The following is a 20,321-nucleotide window of genomic DNA, read 5'->3' as shown; positions in this document are numbered from 1 at the left end:
TAAGGGGGTTGGGGGTGGCTAGGTGGCACAGTGGATAAAGCACCGGCCCTGGATTCAGGAGTTCCTGAGTTCAAATCCGGCCTCAGACACTTGACACTTACTAGCTGTGTGACCCTGGGCAAGTCACTTAACCCCCATTGCCCCACAAAAAAATATATATATATAAAATAAAATAAAATAAAATAAGGGGGTTGAACTAAATGGCCCCTCGGGACTCTTCCTGCTCTAGGTCAATGATACTCAGATCAGGGCTCAATGCCCAATGAAGACTCATCCCAGGGCTTGTCAGCTTCACCCTTGGAACCCATACGGTCATCCTCCCACTCCTGCACACACCTTAAAAACTCATCCTCATACAGCATTAATTCTCTCCTCTCTTCTCTTACCCTTTCTGAGCTCCCTCAATAAAATCTATCTACACTTTCCTGGATCATGTCTACTCTGCTTCTCTCCCATACACACAGTAAATTATTTCTCTGCTCATATCATCACTCTGGTTGACACTGAGTCAGTGTCTCTACTACTGCACAAGATTTCCTCTCATCCAAGGCCCTCCAAAATCTGGCTCCAGACCCACCACTCTGCTATGAGTACCCTCTAGTTAGGCTTATCACTTGTTCTCTGAACAGGGAATGCATATCACTCCCAGCCCCTAATCCTTTTCAAGTTAGTCCCTCCAACTCCACAACCAGACACAAGCCCTGAGACAACTTCTTAAGCCTGCTAGAGAAGCTTAGAAAATAGCAAACCCCATCTACTCCTTTTGACAATCCCACCCCCCTCCCTAACATAGAGAGTTACATCCCTTTTCACATTCTCTTCCCCTTTTGATCCCATAACACCTTCAGCTCCTGACAGTCACCATATCCTTAAACATAACCTTCCACTTTTAGAAAGCTCTAGTTGTTAGGAAATTGTTTATCTTTATACTGAGCTGAAAGCTACCTGTTTGCAACTTCTACCCTTGATTGCTGGTTTTACACTTTGGAATAAAGTCGACCAATTTCTCTTTCCCCAGTTGACCTTGCAAATACTTAAGACTCTCTTTAAATTTTCTCTTCTCAAGGTCATATACCTTGGTTCTTTAGTTGATCCTCCTATATAATATTCCTAGGAGTTTTCTTTTTGGGATCTCTTTCTGGAGGTGATTGGTGTATTCTTTCAATTTCTATTTTTTCTTCTGCTTCGAGAATATCAGGGCAATTTTCCCTAAGAATATCTTGGAAGATGATGTCTAAGCTCTTTCCTTGATCATGGTTTTCAGGTATACCAAATAATTGTATATCATCTCTTAATTAGGCAAATCTTTTATGAAAGTGTTAAGTGACAAGCTTAGATCCCTGAGACCCTCTACTAGACACTTTCTTTTGAGCATAAGTTAAACTACTGATGACTATTCTTTGGGTATGGATAATAAACCATTTACAAATCTGCCTAACTGCACTGCCACCTGACTAATATTTCTTCATTTGGTCCAGAAGAATATCATGTTGTTGTTCAGTTCCTTTTCAGTTGTGTCTGACCCCATTTGGGGTTTTCTTGGTAGAGATTTTGTACTCTTTTGCCATTTCCTTTCTCCAGCTCATTTTACAGATGAGGAAACTGAGGCAAAGTTAAGTGACTTGTCCAGGGCCACACAGCTAGTAAGTCTCTAAGGCCAGATTTTAACTCAGGTCTCCCTGACTCCAGGCCTGGGGTTGTATTCACTATAACACCTAGCTGCCTCTAGTGGTTTCTAGTATGCTACAATGACAATATTGCTTCTGTTTTTGTCTCCATTTAACTGCTCTACCATATTCTCCTGACCAAGTTCTTGGATTTGTTCACACTGACCTATCTTCTTCATATATGGTGCTACTATATACCCCATTTTTATCTATCCTGATCCTACAGATTTAGGTACATGGCCTTCCAGCATCATATTCCAGTCATGAGTCTCATCCCATCAAGCCTCAGTCATCAAAGTAACCTTCTTCCTTTATCTTTCATTCACCTGGCTTGTATGTTTCTTTGTTTTTTGTGGAGACTTCTTTTTTCCACAAAAGTATTTTATTATTTTCCAGGTACATGTAGAGATAGCTTTCAAAATTTGTTTTTTATAAGATTTCTAGTTTTAAATTTTTTCCCTCCCTTCCTTCCCTCCCCCCTCCCCAAGACAGCAAACAATCTGATCTAGGTTATATATGTACAATCACATTAAACATAATTCTTAATTAGCCATGCTGTGTAAGAAGAATTAGAGCAAAAAGGAAAAACCTCAAAAAAGGAAAAGAAAAAAATAGAAATAGTATGGTTCAATCTGCATCTAGATGCCACAGTTCTTTTTTTCTGGATTTGGAGAAGATCTTCCATCATGAGTCCTTTGGAAATATCTTGGAACATTGTATTGCTGAGAAGAGTCCAGACTATCACAGTTGATCAACACACAATGTTGATACCATGTAAAATGTTCTCCTGGTTCTGCTCATCTCACTCAGCATCAGTTCATGTAAGTCCTTCCAGGTTTCTCTGAAGTCCTCCTGCTCATCATTTCTTACAGCACAATAGTATTCCATTACATTCATATACCACAACCTGTTCAGCTGTTCCTCAGTTGATGGGCATTCCCTTGATTTCCAATTCCTTGCCACCTTTGTGAAGACTTCTAAAGCCATTCATTGGTCTTTTGAAATTGCTGCCTCCTTTTTTTTATTTTATTACTTGTGTAGTTCCAGATGTCTCTCCTGTTATTCTTTTTTCTCCACTATTGCTGCTGTCTACCGAATGTAGCCTGATGCAATGACAGTTTCTCCCATCATTTTCCTTTTTAGTTAAAAGACTCTTTTGATAAGATTTGGCTAGACTACAAGCAAACACATCCTTACCAGCTCTTGGTAGGTGCACTCTATCTCTGGCCAGGAGCCTGTCATTCTTATATATTTTATGTTATGATCCAAAAGTCTAAGGGGCTGTTCCCTTCCCATGTCTGTCTTTTTCTTCTGAAGCCTTTGCCATTAATCAAGAGCAGTGATTAAAAACACCACCTGTGTTCTCAAGATCCTTTGTTTCTTACACAAACCTTTATTTATTTAGCAATTCTGTCTCAATTCTTCCTGGCAATATCATGTCTGCTAATGTAAATCACCAGATATAAGAAATAGTTATCCAGTTAACCTACCTTCTCACAAAGCACGAGGCATACTATAAACAGTTGGCTACAAAACCAAGAAAATCTGGGTTCAAGCCCTTCCTCTGACACAACAGTTGGGTGGCCTTGAGCAAGTGACTAAATCTCTCAGTGCTTAGGCAACTCTAAAAATAGAAATTGTAAAGATGGTGCTGGCCAGCATTGGTAGAGAGAGTTTCCTCATAGGAGAATTCCCTATTCCAGGGAAATCACGGATCTAGGATTTGAACTCTGGTTTTCCCCATTCTAGGTCTAGTGAACTTTCCATTGTGTCCCCAAGATCACCAAATTTTCGCCAGTTCTATGGTGCTAACTCAGGGAAACTGAGTGCAAAGCAGAACAGGAATCATAACATATGGGATAGCAGCTTCACAATAGGCAGACATTCTCTTGGGGCTATGCTGAAGTGACCAAGCCAAATTCACTTGTAACCAAAGCCTCTTTGGAATATCAAGCTTCCAGATGTGCAAAGTGGTTGCATCAATCCCACTGCACCTTTCAGACACTGACAATCTGTGCTCGGGATATAGGCAGACCTCATGCCTGGTTTGAAAATGAAATACTTGTAACACTAGCTCCTTTGCAAGTTTTTCTCTCATTGCAGAAAAATTTCTACCCAGGTAAGAGTCAAGTTTTTAGAAAATTAGTGCTAGCTCATTCTCGTCTAGGAACAAGACTTTTCTCACACTGTTTCCTTTCTTGTACTTACTCTGTGCTCTATTCTGCTCAGCCTGCTCACTGTTCCACAGAAATCAGCTCTCCTGCCTTCATGCCATTGTTTTCATCATTACTCATTCCTGGAATATCCTCCCTTCCCACTTCTGCTTGTTGAAATCCCACCATTCCATAATTCTAGGTCCTATTTAAATGTCACTTCTTCATAGGAGCATGAAGCCCACCCTACTCCCACCAGCTGGAAATGAATTTTCCTTCCTTGGATGTATTGCAGTATTTTGTTTGTGCCTTTTTAAATGTAAATACCATACTCTATTTTGGCTTATACTTTAATTATTTGTGTAGCCATCTTATTATAATAAGCCTTCTGGATTATATGGTTCTTGAGGGCAGGGGACATTTCTTATTTATTTTGTTATCTTCCTCAGCATTGGTCATCATGGACACTCAATTAGCATTTTATTGAATTTACATAACCTCAATTGGATCCCTACTGCATCGAGGTAATCCTTTTATACTTCCTTAATTAACTTACTATTTCACTTTTTGGCTTTTCCAAATCTTTTGATCCTCTCTCAAATCTCTTGTGGCTCCCTTTTCTCCCTACCTTTTACCTGAGAATCTTGCCTTATATTTTTTTTCTTTATTTATAATTTTTATTTTCCAAAATTACATGTAAAAATAAATTTCAACATCATTTAAAGAAAAACCTTTGTGTTCTAAATTCCCTTCCTCCCTCCCCTCTTAAGAACTCAAGCAATTAAATATAAGTTATACATGTGTAGTCATGCAAAACATTTCCACATTAGTCTGGTTGTGAAAGAAAAGAGACAAAAAATGGAAAAAGGAACAAAAAATATGGTTCAATCTGTATTCAGATACCATCAGTTCTTTCTCTGTAGATGGATTGCATTTTTTCTAAGTCCTTCGGAGTCCTCCTAGATCATTGCATTACTGAAAATAACTAAGTCATTCACAGCAGATCATCTTACAATATTGCTGTTATTTTGTATACAGTACATTTTCCTTTGAACAAGATGCTCATGTAAGTCTTTCCAGGTTTTTCTGATAGTTCCAGGTGTCTCGCCTGTTATTCTTTACTTTAAAGAGAGATTTCCTTAAAATAAACCCATCGGGTTAATTATTGCAACAATAGTAATAGATAACATTTATATTATCTTATACCTGACATAGAATTTCTTCACAATAGCCCAGCAAAATAGGTACCATACATTTTATCATCATAATTATTATCATCAATCAATCATCAACCAGTCCTCATCATCACCTTGCCTTACATTTCACTGAAAAAAAAATGAGGCCATTTGATGAGTTTCCTCTTCTCTCTTCCTCATCTCACTTCCCTCAAATGCTTTCTGCCACCATCTTCTCCTTCACACCTCCAACTGATCCCATTCCAACCCATCTCCTCCAGTATATTGCCTCCTCTTATCATCCCTAATCTCTCAATGATCATCAATAGCTCATGTTTGTTTGCTGTTTGCTTCCCTAATTTCTACAAGCATGCCCATGTCTCCCCAGCCTCAAAATTTTTTTATTTGTTCTGTCCATCTCCACTAGATACTATCCTATATTTCTCCCCTATTTTATGGCTAGACTTAAGAAGGCTGATTTATAACTGATGCCTCTACTCCCTTTCCTCTCATTCTCTTCTAAACTCTCTGCAGTCCAGCTTCCTACCTCATCATTCAACTGAAACTGCTCTCTCCAAAGTTGCCAATGATCTAAATTGTCAAATCTAATAGCCTTTTAAAAAAATCCTCATTCCTCTTGACCTCTCTGCAGCCTTTGAGACTATTGCTCTCTTCTTGTTCGAATGGAACTCATTATCTTTCCCCTCTAAGTCTATGTTATTCCTAATTTTTTGTTTTACTTTTGAACACACCGCCATTCTCCCAGTTACCTAAGGTTTGCAAATTAGACACTGTCCTCAACTTCTCCTTCTGCCTCACTAGTAACCCCCACCTCTACCTAGTTATCTAATATATTGTCAAACCATTTAGATTTTTATCTTTGTAAAATCTTTCATATATGCCTTCTTCTCTCCTTTGACACTCCCACCACCTGGGTTCAAGCCTCTTACTTTGCAATGGTGGTAGGACTGCAGAGTCAGAAAATCTGCTCTCATTTCCAATTTGCCATTTCTCTGGGTCTGTACTGAGATAAGCTCTTTGAGTCCAGGAGAGAACAATTAGAATACTGGCAATTTTCTGAGGGAATAAACATGGGAAGCTAATTGTAAAAATCTGATTTGTTTAATTTCATTTATTAAAATGTGGTCTTTGAGACATCCCTTGACACATGTTTAGATTTTACAACTTTTCCCTCAGCCACACAAGATGCCCTTTCCACTCCCCCACCCTTTATAGGCAGAAGCCATTCATGACTGACCTAACAGCAGTAAGGGCATCCTAGGAGTGAGACAGCTCTCCTAAGTCCCTTTAGTTGTCTCTTGGGCAGTCAAGGGGAAAGTTGAGACTATTTCTGAGTAACCCAAACTCTCCACCTGCCATGAGCTCTGTTCTTCCCGAGGAGTCACAGGGATGTTCTTAGGCTTACACACATACACATTTGGAACACAGACTACTGGATTCTCAAAGTACTTTATGTCACATGAAGTCTGGGAAGCCTGTGCTAAGATACTTCCCTGGAAAAGGTGCTTCAAGGAGCTCTTTACCACCTGGGCATGTCTTACCTCATATAGTGTGATCAGGCCATTGGTCTCATTGGGAGGTTTCCACTGGACATAGATCTTCTCTTCAAAAGGCCCTCCTTGGATGGATTCAAGTGGAACAGCTCCAGGAACTATAAAATGTGAAGAAGGTAGGAGTCAGATTGACATGTGATCCAAATGCCTCCAAAATGCCAATGCCTCTCCATTCTCTTGACAACTCCAAGGGGATCTAGGACTAATATGAACCCCCTGGTACTTTTCAGCTCCTTAGAGTAATAGAGTAATGAATAGAGTTCTGGACACACTTTCTAGCTGTGTGACCCTTGGCAAGTCAAAAAATCTCTATTATTCTCAATTTTCTTGTCTATAAAATGGGAATAATAGCATCTATCTCATAGGGTTGTAAGAATCAGATAAAACGATACACGTAGAGTGTTTTACAATTATGCATTATTATGGTTTAGATATCAACAGTGATGATGATGTTTTAGGTGAAAGGAAAGCTAGCCTTGATACCTCCCCATTCCTTAACCTATAGCTTCTGAGAATTCAGAGAAAGGCGATAGAGAAGGTGCATTTCAGTGTCGTAGAGTGAATGGTAGTAGGGTAGAGAGTAAAAGCACTAGACATGCTGTCAGGAGAACCGAATTTGAATTCCTGATGTACAACTTCCTAATAGTATGTCCCTGGGCAAGTCACTTACTATCACTGAGCTTCAGTGCTCTCATCTATAAAATGGGGATGATAATGTTCATCCTACCTACCTTCCTGGGTTATTATGACAAATGTACTATAGAAATAGGAGGAGCAAAGACTATATCTAGGTAAGGTGAAACAGATTAGAAAGAAAACTTTCTGTGGCTCAACCACACACTGTACCATTGTTATCTCCAAAGAAACTGGGCTTGGAGTTTATGAGGAGGACCTATAAACTCCATGCACACCAAGGCATTAGAAGGGATTTATAGAGAAGCTAATGTAAAAGATGGTAGGAATCAGTGTGGTACAATGGACAAGGTTCTAGCCCCCATAATGAGAAGGCCTGAGCTGAAATCCCACCTCTGACATTATTGATGTGACATTGGCAGGTCAATTCAACTCTTTGGGCCTCAGTTTCCTCAAGTATAAGATAAGAAGTCCCTGTTTTCTTTGACTAGATTACACAGAACAGAAGCTGGCATGAAGTTAACCCTGAAAGATTCAAAAGTAACCCTGACTCCATTTGTGTGAAGTCTGACACAGGGGACATTCTATGGAGAGAAGTCGGCATGAAGAAATAGGAATTTAAGCTTTGGGGTACCATGGGTGTTCCTTCTTCCATTCAGGGTGCAGCTCACAAAATAACACACCTGCACTCCCCTCCCCACCTCCTTCTCCTTCAGGTTGGCTTAGATTTATCTGCTGTCACAGGTTCTCATGATTGAGAGCTGGAAGAGCAAGGAATCATTTCATCTACCACCTCTCATCTGACATGGGAGCAAAGTAAAGCCCAGAGAGGAGGAGAAATTACTTGCTCAGGGCCAAACAGGCAAGTATCAGAGCCAGTATCCATGCCTCCCCCCATCCCCTCTAGTTTACTGAATTCAAATGTACCAAAGTTCTTTTCATCATAGAAAACGTCCTCAGAGTAAACCATGTTGTCATGGTATACTTCTAGGTTTGGTTTCTGCCATTGAGATTCTGGTGAGATAAATATTCCTCACTAGAATCTCAATCTAATTAAATCCTTCATGGTATCTATGTGTGATTGGTGGTGGTGGTGGTGGGGCAGGCAGAGGCACACTGCCACATAACATATACCTACTGCTTTGAGAAGGGTGAATATAGCATTTCTACTGAATCTCAAAACTGCCAAGCCTACTCCAACCCAATCTCCAATTTAAAGCCTAAGCAGCATTTTAAAGATAGATTTTATATAACAGGAAGTTAATTTATGTCGATACCTGCCAAGGTAAGACATCTGTTTTATCCTATAAGCAATAGGGAGCAACTGAAGGTTTCTGAGGAGGGGAGTAACATTTTCAGATCTATGTATTATGAAGATTAACTTGGCAGCTACATGAAGAATGGGTTAGCAGAGGGAAAGAATGGAGGTAGGCGAACCAGTGAGTTAACTATTAGATTAGAAAAAGAGAAAGGTTATGAAAGTCTGAACCAGATTTATGGTTGTAGGAATATGCCCCCCCCCAAAAAAAGATGGTACAAGAGATACTGTGGAGGTAGAGTCAATCAGACTTAGATATTAGGGAATGAAGAGGAGGTGTTGAATGAGGGATTCTCAATTTCTAAAAAGCTGTTTTACTTAGTATTTATGTTTGTACAGAGATCAGCTCTATCCCCAGAGTATCCCCTGTTTATTATATTTTGTGCATTTTTTTCATATTTTTAAAAGTAAATATGAGGGCAGCTAGGTGGCACAGTGGATAAAGCACCAGCCCTGGATTCAGAAGGACCTTAGTTCAAATCCAGCCTCAGACACTTGACACTTACTAGCTGTGTGACCCTGGGCAAGTCACTTAACCCCAATTGTCTCACCAAAAAAAAAAAAGTAAATATGATTCATATCTCAAGGAATGCTCAGGTGTCATTTGGGGGTTCAGTTTTATCTATAGGGCCTATTGCCAAATGCAGAAGGCTGCAAGACTTTTCAGGGGATTGGTTTCAAAGGGGGCATTGGAGAATTTCCTTCTCTGCTCCTTGTCCTGGTACTCAGAAGGTCTATTGATAAGATACTGTTGAATTTGTAAAGTTTGGTTCCATCCCCCTTCAGTCTTTGTTTACTTGCGTTGAAATATCTGTTGTCTCTTGTCCCTTAGCTGACCTGAGGTCCCCCTTTCAAAATCATTTTGTCAGGGCTTTATATTCTGGGGTTGTATGGGTTTCTTCATCATACTATAGTACAAGGATCACAGGATTTTGCTGGGATGGACCTTTGAATGCATAATTTTGGAACTGAAAACATAAAATGGTAGCAGTGGAGAAGATTCCTTAGAACAGGTAATAGTCCACATAGCAGAGGCCTTAGGCTACAGAATGTAAGATCTGGAAGGGCCTTTAAAACACAGAATGTGAGAGTTGGAAGATATCTTGGTGCTTATTTAGCCCAACCCTCTTATTTTCTATGAGAATTATCTAAAGTCACATAATTTGGGCATATCAGGGTCAGATTTTGAACCCAAGTCACCTAGGAACAAGCCTAGTGATCTTTTCTACTGTATCATCCTACCTTTCCTAAGGACTAGCCATTTAAAAAAAGTTCTTTCTAATTTCCTTTTCTGTTGAGGCCTGGAAGCGTGTGCCCCTTGGCTCTAGCTCTCCATTAGCCCAAACCTTCAGAGAAAAGCCCTCAACAAATCCTTGAGATATTCCTGTCCTGAGTTATAGCTCTAAATCTCTAACTCCCCACTAGACATCTCTACCTGAGCATTCTGTTGGTACCTCAAACTTAACAGGTCATCTCCTTAACCCTAAATCTTTCCCATTCTCTTATTTATATTCTTATTCCTGTTGATCAGACCAAGTGATGTCAATGCGCATTTATGAAGACCTTGTTCTATATCAGGCACTGTGCTAAGAGCTAAGACCACCCATGTCTCAGGCACCAGAATCAAAATCTTAAAGGTATCTTTGATCCTTCCCCCTCCTTTGCCCCTCTATCTATTTCCAATCAGTCGCCAAGTGTTGTTAATTCAATCTTCATGATATTCCTTTTATCATCTCTAGCCTGCCACAATCTATGGCTGTGATCATCTGTCACCTATCAGAAGTGTCAAACCTGCCACTGGAAGCAAATTAAAACAGAAATGTTTAACAAAAATAAATAAAAATACAATTGAACATAGATAATATTAATTTGTGATTTTCTAATATGGGGTCCATATGTTTCTATTTGAGTGTGATACCAATGACCTATTACAATTGATTTCCCTGCCTCCATTTTCTACCCTTTCTAGTCTATCCTTCACATTTTGTTGTTTAGTCATTTTCAATTGTGTCTGATTCTTCATGATCCCATTCTGGGTTTTCTTGGCAGAGATACTGAAGTGGTTTGCCATTTCCTTCTCCAAATCATTTTACAGATGAGGAAACTGAGGCAAACAGGGTTAAGTGGCTTGCCCAGGGTCATATAGCTAGTAAGCGTCTGAGGCCAGATTTGAACTCAGGTCTTCCCAACTCAAGGCCCAATGCCCTATCCACTATGCTATTTAGCTGCCCCATTCTTTCACACACCTGCCAAGTTAATATCCCTAACACACAATTCTGTCTCAATCCTTTGCTCAACAACTTTCAATGGCTCCCTATTGCCTACAATAATAAACTCCAATATGTCAAGGTAATGCATTAAAGTGCAGGAAGAAAATATTAGAAGGGTGGCAGAGCTGTTCAATGAGCTGGCAGTGACCATCTGTCTCTGCTCTTCTCCCCACTGGTGGAGCTATGCTGGAGAGGAGGCAGATAGGTGGAAATTGTTCCCTGCCTGGACTTGGATCCTGGAGCTCTGCCAGCATCTGTCCTCCCTTCCCTCTGCAACAGCAGCAGCAGCAGCAGCAGCAGCACATCTTTTGTATGTTTCCTAATGGGTGTTCTGCCAAAGAGTTCCATGAGCTCCTTCCTTCTTTTAATATTTTTATGTAAAGTTTTGTATTCCCAATTCTATCCGTCACCTTCCTCCCCCCTCCCTGAGGAAGTAAACAGATATAGGTTATACATGTTCAATTATGTAAAACATTTCCATATTAGTCATTTTGTAAAGATTTGAATAAAAGAAAAAATGAAAGAAAGAAAGTGAAAAATATCATGCTTCAGTCTGTGTTCAATCACTATCAGTTCTTTCTTTGGAGGGGGATAGAATACTTCATCATGAGTCCTTTGGGGTTGTCTTGGATCATTGCATTGTTGAGAATTGTTGTCATTCACAGTTCTTCATCAACCAATATTGCTCTCTCTGTGCACAACATTCTCTTGGTTCTGCTCACTTCACTACACATCAGTTCATACCAGTTTTTCCAGGCCTTTCTGAAATCATCCTGCTTGTTTTTTCTTATAGCACAATAATATTCCATCACCATGATATACAACAGCTTGTTTAGCCATTATCCAATTTATAGGCATCCCCTGGATTTGCAATTCTTAGCCACCACAAAAAGGGGCTCCTTGCTTCTTGACAGGCTCTTTTCTTTCTCTGCCCCTCCTCCCACCAAACAAGTTAAGTTTGTATCTGCCCAGGAGGAATTAACAAGGAAATCTGAAGAGAAACTAGTACAGTGATGGTGGCCATGAGAGAGTGAGGAGGCGATAGACAGCAAAAGAAGAGTTGTTTCCAATAGGTTCCAGGCTCAAACAGCCAAGTACAGACCTCTCTTAGATCTTCAGTCCTATTCTTAAGACCTACCCTCAAAGCTATCTGATACCTTGGAAGCAAATGAATAAGGTTATAATCACCACTAGGAAATGCCTTGCTAGAAATCTTGCCACCTGCCCTCTTAATGTTTCCTTCTTCCCATTCACCTTCCAAACCTGAGACTTGACATGCAGAGGTCATTCCCCCAAATCCCACCAGTGGGGAAGGCAAAAATTTGCTACTCGAATTTCAATGGAAATCTTTGCATAATTGGAGCTACCTATCTTTGTGAGGCATTGTCTTCACTTAGGACAGCTATTAAAAGCAGATACTGAGCGAAACTGAACTTAAAACCACACTTTGGAATCCCTGTATCACAAATTGCCAAACTAAGGTTTTCAGAATATATTACAAAATACTTCAATATGAGCAAACACATTTTGTGCTGTTAATAGTTAAAATATTTCAAATGTGTTATTTCATCTTTATCTCATCCTTTAAGCAACATGTATGGTTATTTAATAAATATTCTAATGTCATTAATAAATATTATAGTACTGAGGAAAGCTCAAAAATGTTTTACTGATGTGGTATATAGTAAGAATTAAGAGGGGGCAGCTAGGTGGGGCAGTGGATAAAACACCTGCCCTGGATTCAGGAGGTCCTGAGTTCAAATCCGGCCTCAGACACTTGACACGTACTAGCTGTGTGACCCTGGGAAAGTCATTTAATCCTCATTGCCCCCCCAAAAAACAAAACAAAAATAATAAAATAAGAATTAAGAGACCATTAATATATGAGAGACAGGAGACAAATTCTTTAGCCTGATATTTGTGGGCACTCATAATTTGGTTCCGATCAAACTTTCCACCTTTATTTCATTCAGTCCACTTGCCTTTAGCTACTCTATATTTTAGTCAGAGTGGCTATTCTCTCATTTTGTCTCATCTTCTCTTGCTTCTCTGCATGAACTTAGGATGCTTCTTATGTCTGGATACCCTCTCTCCCTCCTCAGCTCTGCCTGTTAAAATTTTTCTTTTACTTCAAGGCCTAGCTCAGTCACTACCTCTTCTTCCATGTGGAATTCTCTGATTTCTCCAACTAAAAATGATCTCCTATCTCAAATATTCCTAGACCCCTCTGCATCTATCCTTTGTCTTAGTCACAAATTACCTTTTATCATACTTATTTTGGGAAATGTATATCTCCAGCAAGCTATAAATATTCTAAAGACAGTAAAACAATTAGCAATTAGGAAGTTTTTCTTCTCTCCTACACCTCAAAAAACACTAGGTGAATTTCTCCTATTCTGTTTATTGTGCTCACTAGGCAGCAGCTCCTCTAGAAGTCTTCTCATAGTTTCTTGGCCCTACCCTTCTCTCTCGATTCCTTCCGCCATCACTGTGACTGGTGGCTGGGGTCTCTGTCTCCCCTCAAGGTGGCATGATGAGTTCTCCTTGCCTAAACAATTATTTTTATGCTGTTTTCACATGATAAATTATACAACTGATATGAAGGTTTCATCTCTGCTTGGTCCTGTGCTGTTTAACATTTTTATCAAAGACTTGGGTGAAGATGTAGATGGCATACTTTCCAAGTCTGCAGATAACTCCAAGCTGGGAGAGCCAGCTAACACCCTGAATGATGCTGAATACAAAAAAAGAGATCTCATTGGACTAGAGCATTTGACCAAACCTAAGAAAAGTAAAGGGGAAGAGTGTATGAAGTCTTACATTTGGAGTATTCAAGAAATTGACTTCTGTAATATAAGATGGAGATGTGTGACCAGGCAGGAGTTTATCTGTAAGAGATCTGGGGTCTTCAGTGAACTCTCACCTCCATGTGAGTCAAAGGCATGATATTTCAACTTGAAAAAGTTAATGTTATCCCAGGTCATACTGAGAAGTATAACTCCTAGGAAAGAGATGATAGATCTGATATACTCCACCTGGTCACATCCCAGCTGGAGGACTGGGCACAGGCTTTGGGTGCCACATTCAAGGAATGGCATGGACAAGGTTGAAAACATCTAGAGGAGGACAACCAGGATGATGAATCAGGTAAAGGAATTATGGGTGTTTAGCCTTTGGATAAAGCTCAGAGAGAACTGTCTTCAGGTATTTAAGAATAATAATAGCTAACATTTATTTAGCATGCCTACTATGTGCCAAACACTGTGCTTAGCATTTTACAACCATTGACTTGGTCATCACAACCACTTTGAGAGGCAGGGACTATTATTATCCCATTTTACAGAAGAGGAAACTGGGGCAAGCAGAAGTTAAATGACTTGCCCACAGATACACAGCTAAAAGTGTCTGAGGCCAGATTTGAACTCAGATCTTCTTGACTCTAGACCCAGCACTCAATCCACTGCACCAACCTAGCTGAATGGCTTACACATGGATGATGGATGAGAATTATTCTGTTTGGTCTCAGAAGGCTGAGTTAGAAGACATTTGCAAAGAGGAAAAATTTAAACTTGATGTAAAGAGAAGCTTTTTTTTAAAGATGGTAGTAATGGGTATCATTTTATTTATTCTGGGGGGGGCAGGGCAACAGGGGTTAAGTGACTTGCCCAGGGTCACACAGCTAGTAAGTGTCAAGTGTCTGAGATCAGATTTGAACTCAGATCCTCCTGAACCCAGGGCCAGTGCTCTATCCACTGTACCACCTAGCTGCCCTGAAGCTTTCTTACAATAAGAGTTATTCCAAAGTGGAATGGGCTGTGTTGGAAGGCAGTAGGCTCCATCTCACCAAAGGTCTTTAAGGAAAGACTGAATGACTTCTTCTTAGGTATGTTTTGGGGAAGATTATTTTTTTTCCAAATAAAGGTTGGTTTAGATCAGGATTTCTTAAACTTTTTCTACTCATAACTCCTTTTTGCCCAAGTAATTTTTACATGACCCCAGGTATATAAATATATAAAATAAGTATACATAACCTTTTACTGTTTTTTTTAGGGCAATGAGGGTTAAGTGACTTGCCCAGGGTCTCAGAGCTAGTAAGTGTCAAAGGTCTGAGTTCAGATTTGAACTCAGGTCCTCCTGAATCCAGGGCCAGTGCTTTATCCACTGTGCCACCAAGCTGTTCCCCAAAACCTTTTATTGTTGTCAAATTTTTGTGACCTCCACATTTAGTTATGTGACTCCATATGGGGTTGTGACCCAGAGTTTAAGAAGCTAGGGTTTTCAATGACCATTGAACTTCCTTCCACCTTGATAATTTTACAATTCTGTTACCCAAAGTAACAACAGTGCTTTGCATGCTCTTAATGGCTCTGGAGACAGTAGTTACATTTATTGAATGAGTTAGAATGGGTTCAAAACATTTCTTATGTGTGTATCCTCAGTATTGGAAGACAGTGTCTAAAAGGCTAGCACAGTCTGGGAGTTAGAAGTCAAACAATAGAGACTATGATAGAGATTCAAGCACAGCTCAAAAATGACCAAAAAAAGTAATTTTTAAAAGAAATATTTTTTCTCTCTCCATGGAAAGATTTCTTAGAAGAAGAAAAGTTCCTTTTTGCCTTATCTTCTAAAAGTATATTACTTGTTTCCCTCTTCTTAACAATTCATTAATGAATCCATGTTTTTTCTCCCCTTGAATTTGTTTCTTCTATCCAACAGTACAGGCCTTTCCATTTCTCTGACAGAGTTCTACAACAAAGGTTAATTGCTTTATAATTTTATTCTTTTTCCTTTAAAAAAAAGTTCCCTGAAATTGCTAATTTTAACTGTGCTTCCTGTCTGTGGTTTCTTGCAAATTCCCTACAATTAAACCAGATGTTTAGTTAAGCTTTAAAGATATGAGACAATTTCAAGCAAAGTTCTTTTTCAATATAGAGAAGGGCAAAGAGTTACAAAGGGCAGGATCCTGCCTTTTATCGTGTTTACAGTGTGACAGTTAGCAGAGTATGCCCTGTATTTCCTACAATGTTCACCTATTTGTTGATTAAGAACAGGTCAGCAGCAGCTTGAGAAAAATGAGTTACACTGAGAACAGTTGGGAAATGTAGTGATCGGTAGCCATGGGGGAATTCAAGTCTTCCAAGTGAAGACCTAGGTATTTAAGGCACCACTTCATTAATTTGGCATTGTGGGAAAGGAACAATTTCATCCGCTGTCATTTTTCAGATAACTGAAGCTCACTTGTCTTTGGGTACCAGAACCTATTTATTCTTTTAAAAATATGAATTTAAAAATTATCTCCTATTTCCCTCTCTTACCATAGAGTGATAGATTTCGAGCTAAAAGGGCACTTAGAGGTTGTCTATTCCAGTCCCCAGCTCCTTTTCAAAGTTGAGGAAACTGAGGTCCATAAAAATTAAATTGTTTGCCCAAGGTCTCAGAGTTAATAAGCATTTAAGATTTGAACCTAAACCTGAAGCCAGAATTCTTTCCAGTAAACTATTCTGTCTTTATACTAAAGACTATGGCCAGTATTTTAACTTTTTTTCTGGATATTTTTTTTAAGCACCAAAAGACAGAAGCTTAATACCTGTGTACTTAATCCTTTTGTGAAGCTAGACAAATCCTTTTATCTCACTGGGCCTCAGTTTCCTTATCTGTGAAATAAGGGGGTTGGACTAGATCAGTGGTGTCAAATTCAAATAGAAATAGGGAACCTTAAATTAATCATAAATAAGCAATATATTAACTTGACCTATGTTCTAATGTGTTTTTTTATTTATTTTGTTAACTATTTCCAAATTATGTTTTAATATGTTTCATTAGCACTCTGGAGTATTCTGGGCAGTGTTTTTGACTGGACTAGATAACCTCAAAGGTCCCTTTCATCTTTAAAAGTATTAATTAAGATCCCTATAAAAACATATGTTACTAGGTCCTGAGGCAGCATGTTAAAGCAGGAAGATTTCTGAAGATGAACTGAGTTCAAATTTCAGTTCTGACACTCACTGTCCATGTGACTTTGAGTAAGCCACATCGCTTTCCTAGACCTCAGTTTACCCCCCAGAAATATAGGGGGAATGGACTCGATAACCTCTAAGATCTCTTAAAACTCCAAATCTAGGAGTCTATGATACAGTGATGCTTTTAGAGACAACAAAGGAAGCATTCAAGCAAATGGTGAATTACTACTTGTTGGGGACATTGTCCCCCTCTATGGTCCTGTTTAACCCAAAGATTCAGTGGTTCTGTAATCATTGATGTGTGTAGGGACTATTTGTTGTTTAGTCTTTTTCAGTTGTGTCTTACTCTTTGTGACCCATTTTGGGGTTTTCCTGGCAAAGATACTGGAGCGGTTTGCCATTTCCTTCTCCAGTTAATTTTACAGGTGAAGAAACTGAGGCAAACTGAGCCAAGTGACTTGCCCAGAGTCATACAGGTAGTAAGCAGCTGAGGCTGGATTTGAACTCAGGTCTTCCTGACTCCAAGCCCAGAGCTCTATTCACAGCACAACCTAGCTGCTTCAGGTACTGTTCGACTTCATACTAAATTGTCCTAGACTGTTTGAGTTCATTAGATTTGCTTTTTAGTTTGTGTCTCTTTCATTCCTGTCAGGGTGTTACTTGTCATGTGTCACTGCTGTCAATGTGCATGCTTATTATAATCCCCTGCTTTTAATGTCCCATGAACTAGGAAACCAGATGTAAATAGGCTTGTTAGAATTGTTTACAAAATAGAGATAAGTAGTCTCTGACTAAAGGCCTCTCTTCTGAGGAACAGGCATGAGCTTTTATGCATGTTTTTCTAATATCAATTATGAATGCCTAAAGATCTTTTTTTTTTGCTTCCTTTCTGGTTCTCTCTTGTACTCCACATGGCTGACACTTCTGGACAAATGACTTCTGAATAAGTGAAGTGTTTCTTGGAGTGACATGGGAAAAATACATTCTCTGGCTTTGGTCATAACAGAGGTTTCCCAGATGAGATAATGTGGACATGGGGCCATTTCTACAGTCACATAGCAGCCCTCTTGATGAATACAGACATTGTCATCACCACAGGCACAATGATTCCTAATTTTGTAAACTACATAGAAAACAAGTGAAGCTCACAAATAAAATCCGTCAATTCAATGAGGCAGGTCACTATTTATCTCCCTGCAGAGTATTTCTTTCTAGGGACCAAGAAAATGGTAGCTTGGTTCAATAGGTAATGTTCTCCTGCTGGGTTCTCTCATGTAAAGAGAAATTGTTGTAATTGTCTTCTCTGGAATTTCTCCCATGTCTAATAAACCCAGGAATTACTATCATCTTGCACTAAAAAGAATTCCAATCAATTGAACAGCATTTATTAAATGCTTACTATTGTGTAAGGTTCTTGGCTAGTTGCTGGGGATAAGAAGATGAAAAGTGATACAGTCCCTGCCTGTTTTAAAGGAGACTCTGACCTAACAGGGGGCACATGCCATGTGCGCTGGAAATATGGTATAAAGATGGAACCAAAGGAAAGACCTAGACAAAGTGGTCTAGGAAAATATGGGAAGGGAGAGATCACTTTCAGCCATGAGGACTGGAGAAGACTTCATTAAAAAGGTAAGCTGGCGGGGGGGGGGGGCAGCTAGATGGCTCAGTGGATAAAGCACTGGCCCTGGATTCAGGAAGATCTGAGTTCAAATCTGGCCTCAGACACTTAGCACTAGCTTTGTGACCCTGGACAAATCACTTAACCCTCATTGCCCTGAAAAAGCAAAACAAAACAAAAACAACACAAAAAACAAAAAACAAACAAACAACAACAAAAAAAGGCAAGCTGACCCTGGAAGAAGAAAAACAGAGACAAGGAGAGAGTGCATTCCAGGTATGGGCATCATTCAGTCAGAAGGCAGCAAGCCAGATTGGAAGATAAGAGTGTAAATTATAACAAAGCAAAGATCAACTTCAGGAAGGCAAGTTGAATGAAATAAGGCAAGAGAAGTAAGTGGAATTAGGTTGTGGCAGGACCTTAACATCAATCAATGAATCAATAAGTGTTTATTAAGCACTTACCATGTATCCAACACTATGATAAAAGGTGGGGATACAAAGGAAGTCTAAAATTGTCCCTGCTTTCAAGGAGTTTACACTCTAGTGTGAGGGAGAACATGTAAATAATTAGGTACAAAAGGAGACAGGACTTCTTCCTATAGACAATAGGTTACCAAACAACCTTCTGCACAAGGGGTAGATCTGTACACTGGGGGTGTTATTTTGGCAGATGCATGGAAGATGGCATGGAAAGGGTATTTTAGTAGACACAGAGACCACTTAAAATGCTTTTGTTAATAAAAAAATGCTTTTGTTGCACTAGCCCAATCGAAAGATGGCGAGAGCCTGAAATTACAGTTGTAGCCCTGGGAGTGAAGGGAAAAGTATGAATGGATGAGAGACATTGTTGCTGAGTTGTTTTCTTTTGTTTTACTTCAGCCATGTCTGACTCTTTGTGATCCCATTTGGGGTTTTCTTGGCAAAGGTCATGAGGCAAACAGGGTTAAGTGACTTGCCCACAGTAACACAACTCGTAAGTATCCGAGGGTGAATTTGAACTTATGAAGATAAGTCTTCTTGATTCCAAGTCCAGTGCTCTATCCACTGTGCCACCTGGCTGCCCAGAAAGATGTGGGGAGGAAGGAATCAAGAGGACTTGGTCACAGAAAGTATACAGGGGGTGTGAGAGAGGGAGGAATCAAAATCAATTCAAAGATTCTAGGTTTAGGGAGTAAGGATTAGAATTTGGAATGCAAAGTCTTAAAAATCAGTGTTATAATTTGATTTTACATGTAAGGTGGGAAAAATTCTAAATAAATAAACAAATAAATGAAAGATTCTAGGTTTAGGTAACTAGAAAGATGGAAGTGCCACCAACATGTGCCTTAGGGAAGTTGGGAGGAGGGATAGGTTTAGAGGGGAAGATTGTGAATTTTGTGTTGGACATGGTGAGTTTAAAGTGCTCAGGGGTAATGGGGACTCCTAGATTGGCATTTCAAGGAGATAGAAGGTCGATATCCTTTTGATCTTTGCCCACAGTAGGCATATAATAAATGCTTGTTGAACCATTTTGAGTTTTCCTTTTAAACATGGTTTGAGAACCGAGATACTAGGAACAATGGTGGAATGAGGGTTGATCAATAAACATTTATTAAAGTTCATACTCTAGGTCAGGCATCCTACTGGGATGTGGGGAAGCAAATACGAAAACATAGCCATCCCTGCCATCGAGAAGCTTACGTTATAAAAGGGAAGGGATTGGAGAGGCCAGCTAATCCAGTCCCCTCATTTTCTAATTGAACCAACCAAGGCCTACAGATGTGTGCGACTTGTTCAAGGTCAAATAGGCAGTAATCAAAAGTCTTAATATGATGCTGCCCATACTTTTGGGCCCAGTGCACTATATCAAAATACTTGGCCTCCTTCACCTTGATGGGTCATACACTCTGAGCAATATCTCGCTTCTCCCCTCTTCCCCTGAGCCTGTTAGTGATCGTAAAACTTCAGAAAA

At 39.6% G+C, this 20,321-nt stretch overlaps 1 protein-coding gene across 10 annotated transcripts in view; it reads right to left on the bottom strand.

The window, feature by feature from the left end:
• Positions 1–20,321, bottom strand: part of PTPRT (protein tyrosine phosphatase receptor type T) — a 1,379,429-nt gene that overhangs the window by 367,602 nt on the left and 991,506 nt on the right. For all 10 annotated transcript variants that reach the window (XM_043980423.1, XM_043980419.1, XM_043980422.1 and 7 more), the window contains one exon: positions 6,558–6,667. In XM_043980423.1, coding sequence (XP_043836358.1) covers positions 6,558–6,667 — 110 coding nt within the window. The remainder of the gene's footprint in view (positions 1–6,557; positions 6,668–20,321) is intronic.

This window comes from Dromiciops gliroides, chromosome 2 (assembly GCF_019393635.1).
Source record: "Dromiciops gliroides isolate mDroGli1 chromosome 2, mDroGli1.pri, whole genome shotgun sequence".
In the NCBI taxonomy this organism is placed as follows: Eukaryota; Metazoa; Chordata; class Mammalia; order Microbiotheria; family Microbiotheriidae; genus Dromiciops; species Dromiciops gliroides.
This window is presented reverse-complemented; position numbering and strand designations above follow the sequence as displayed.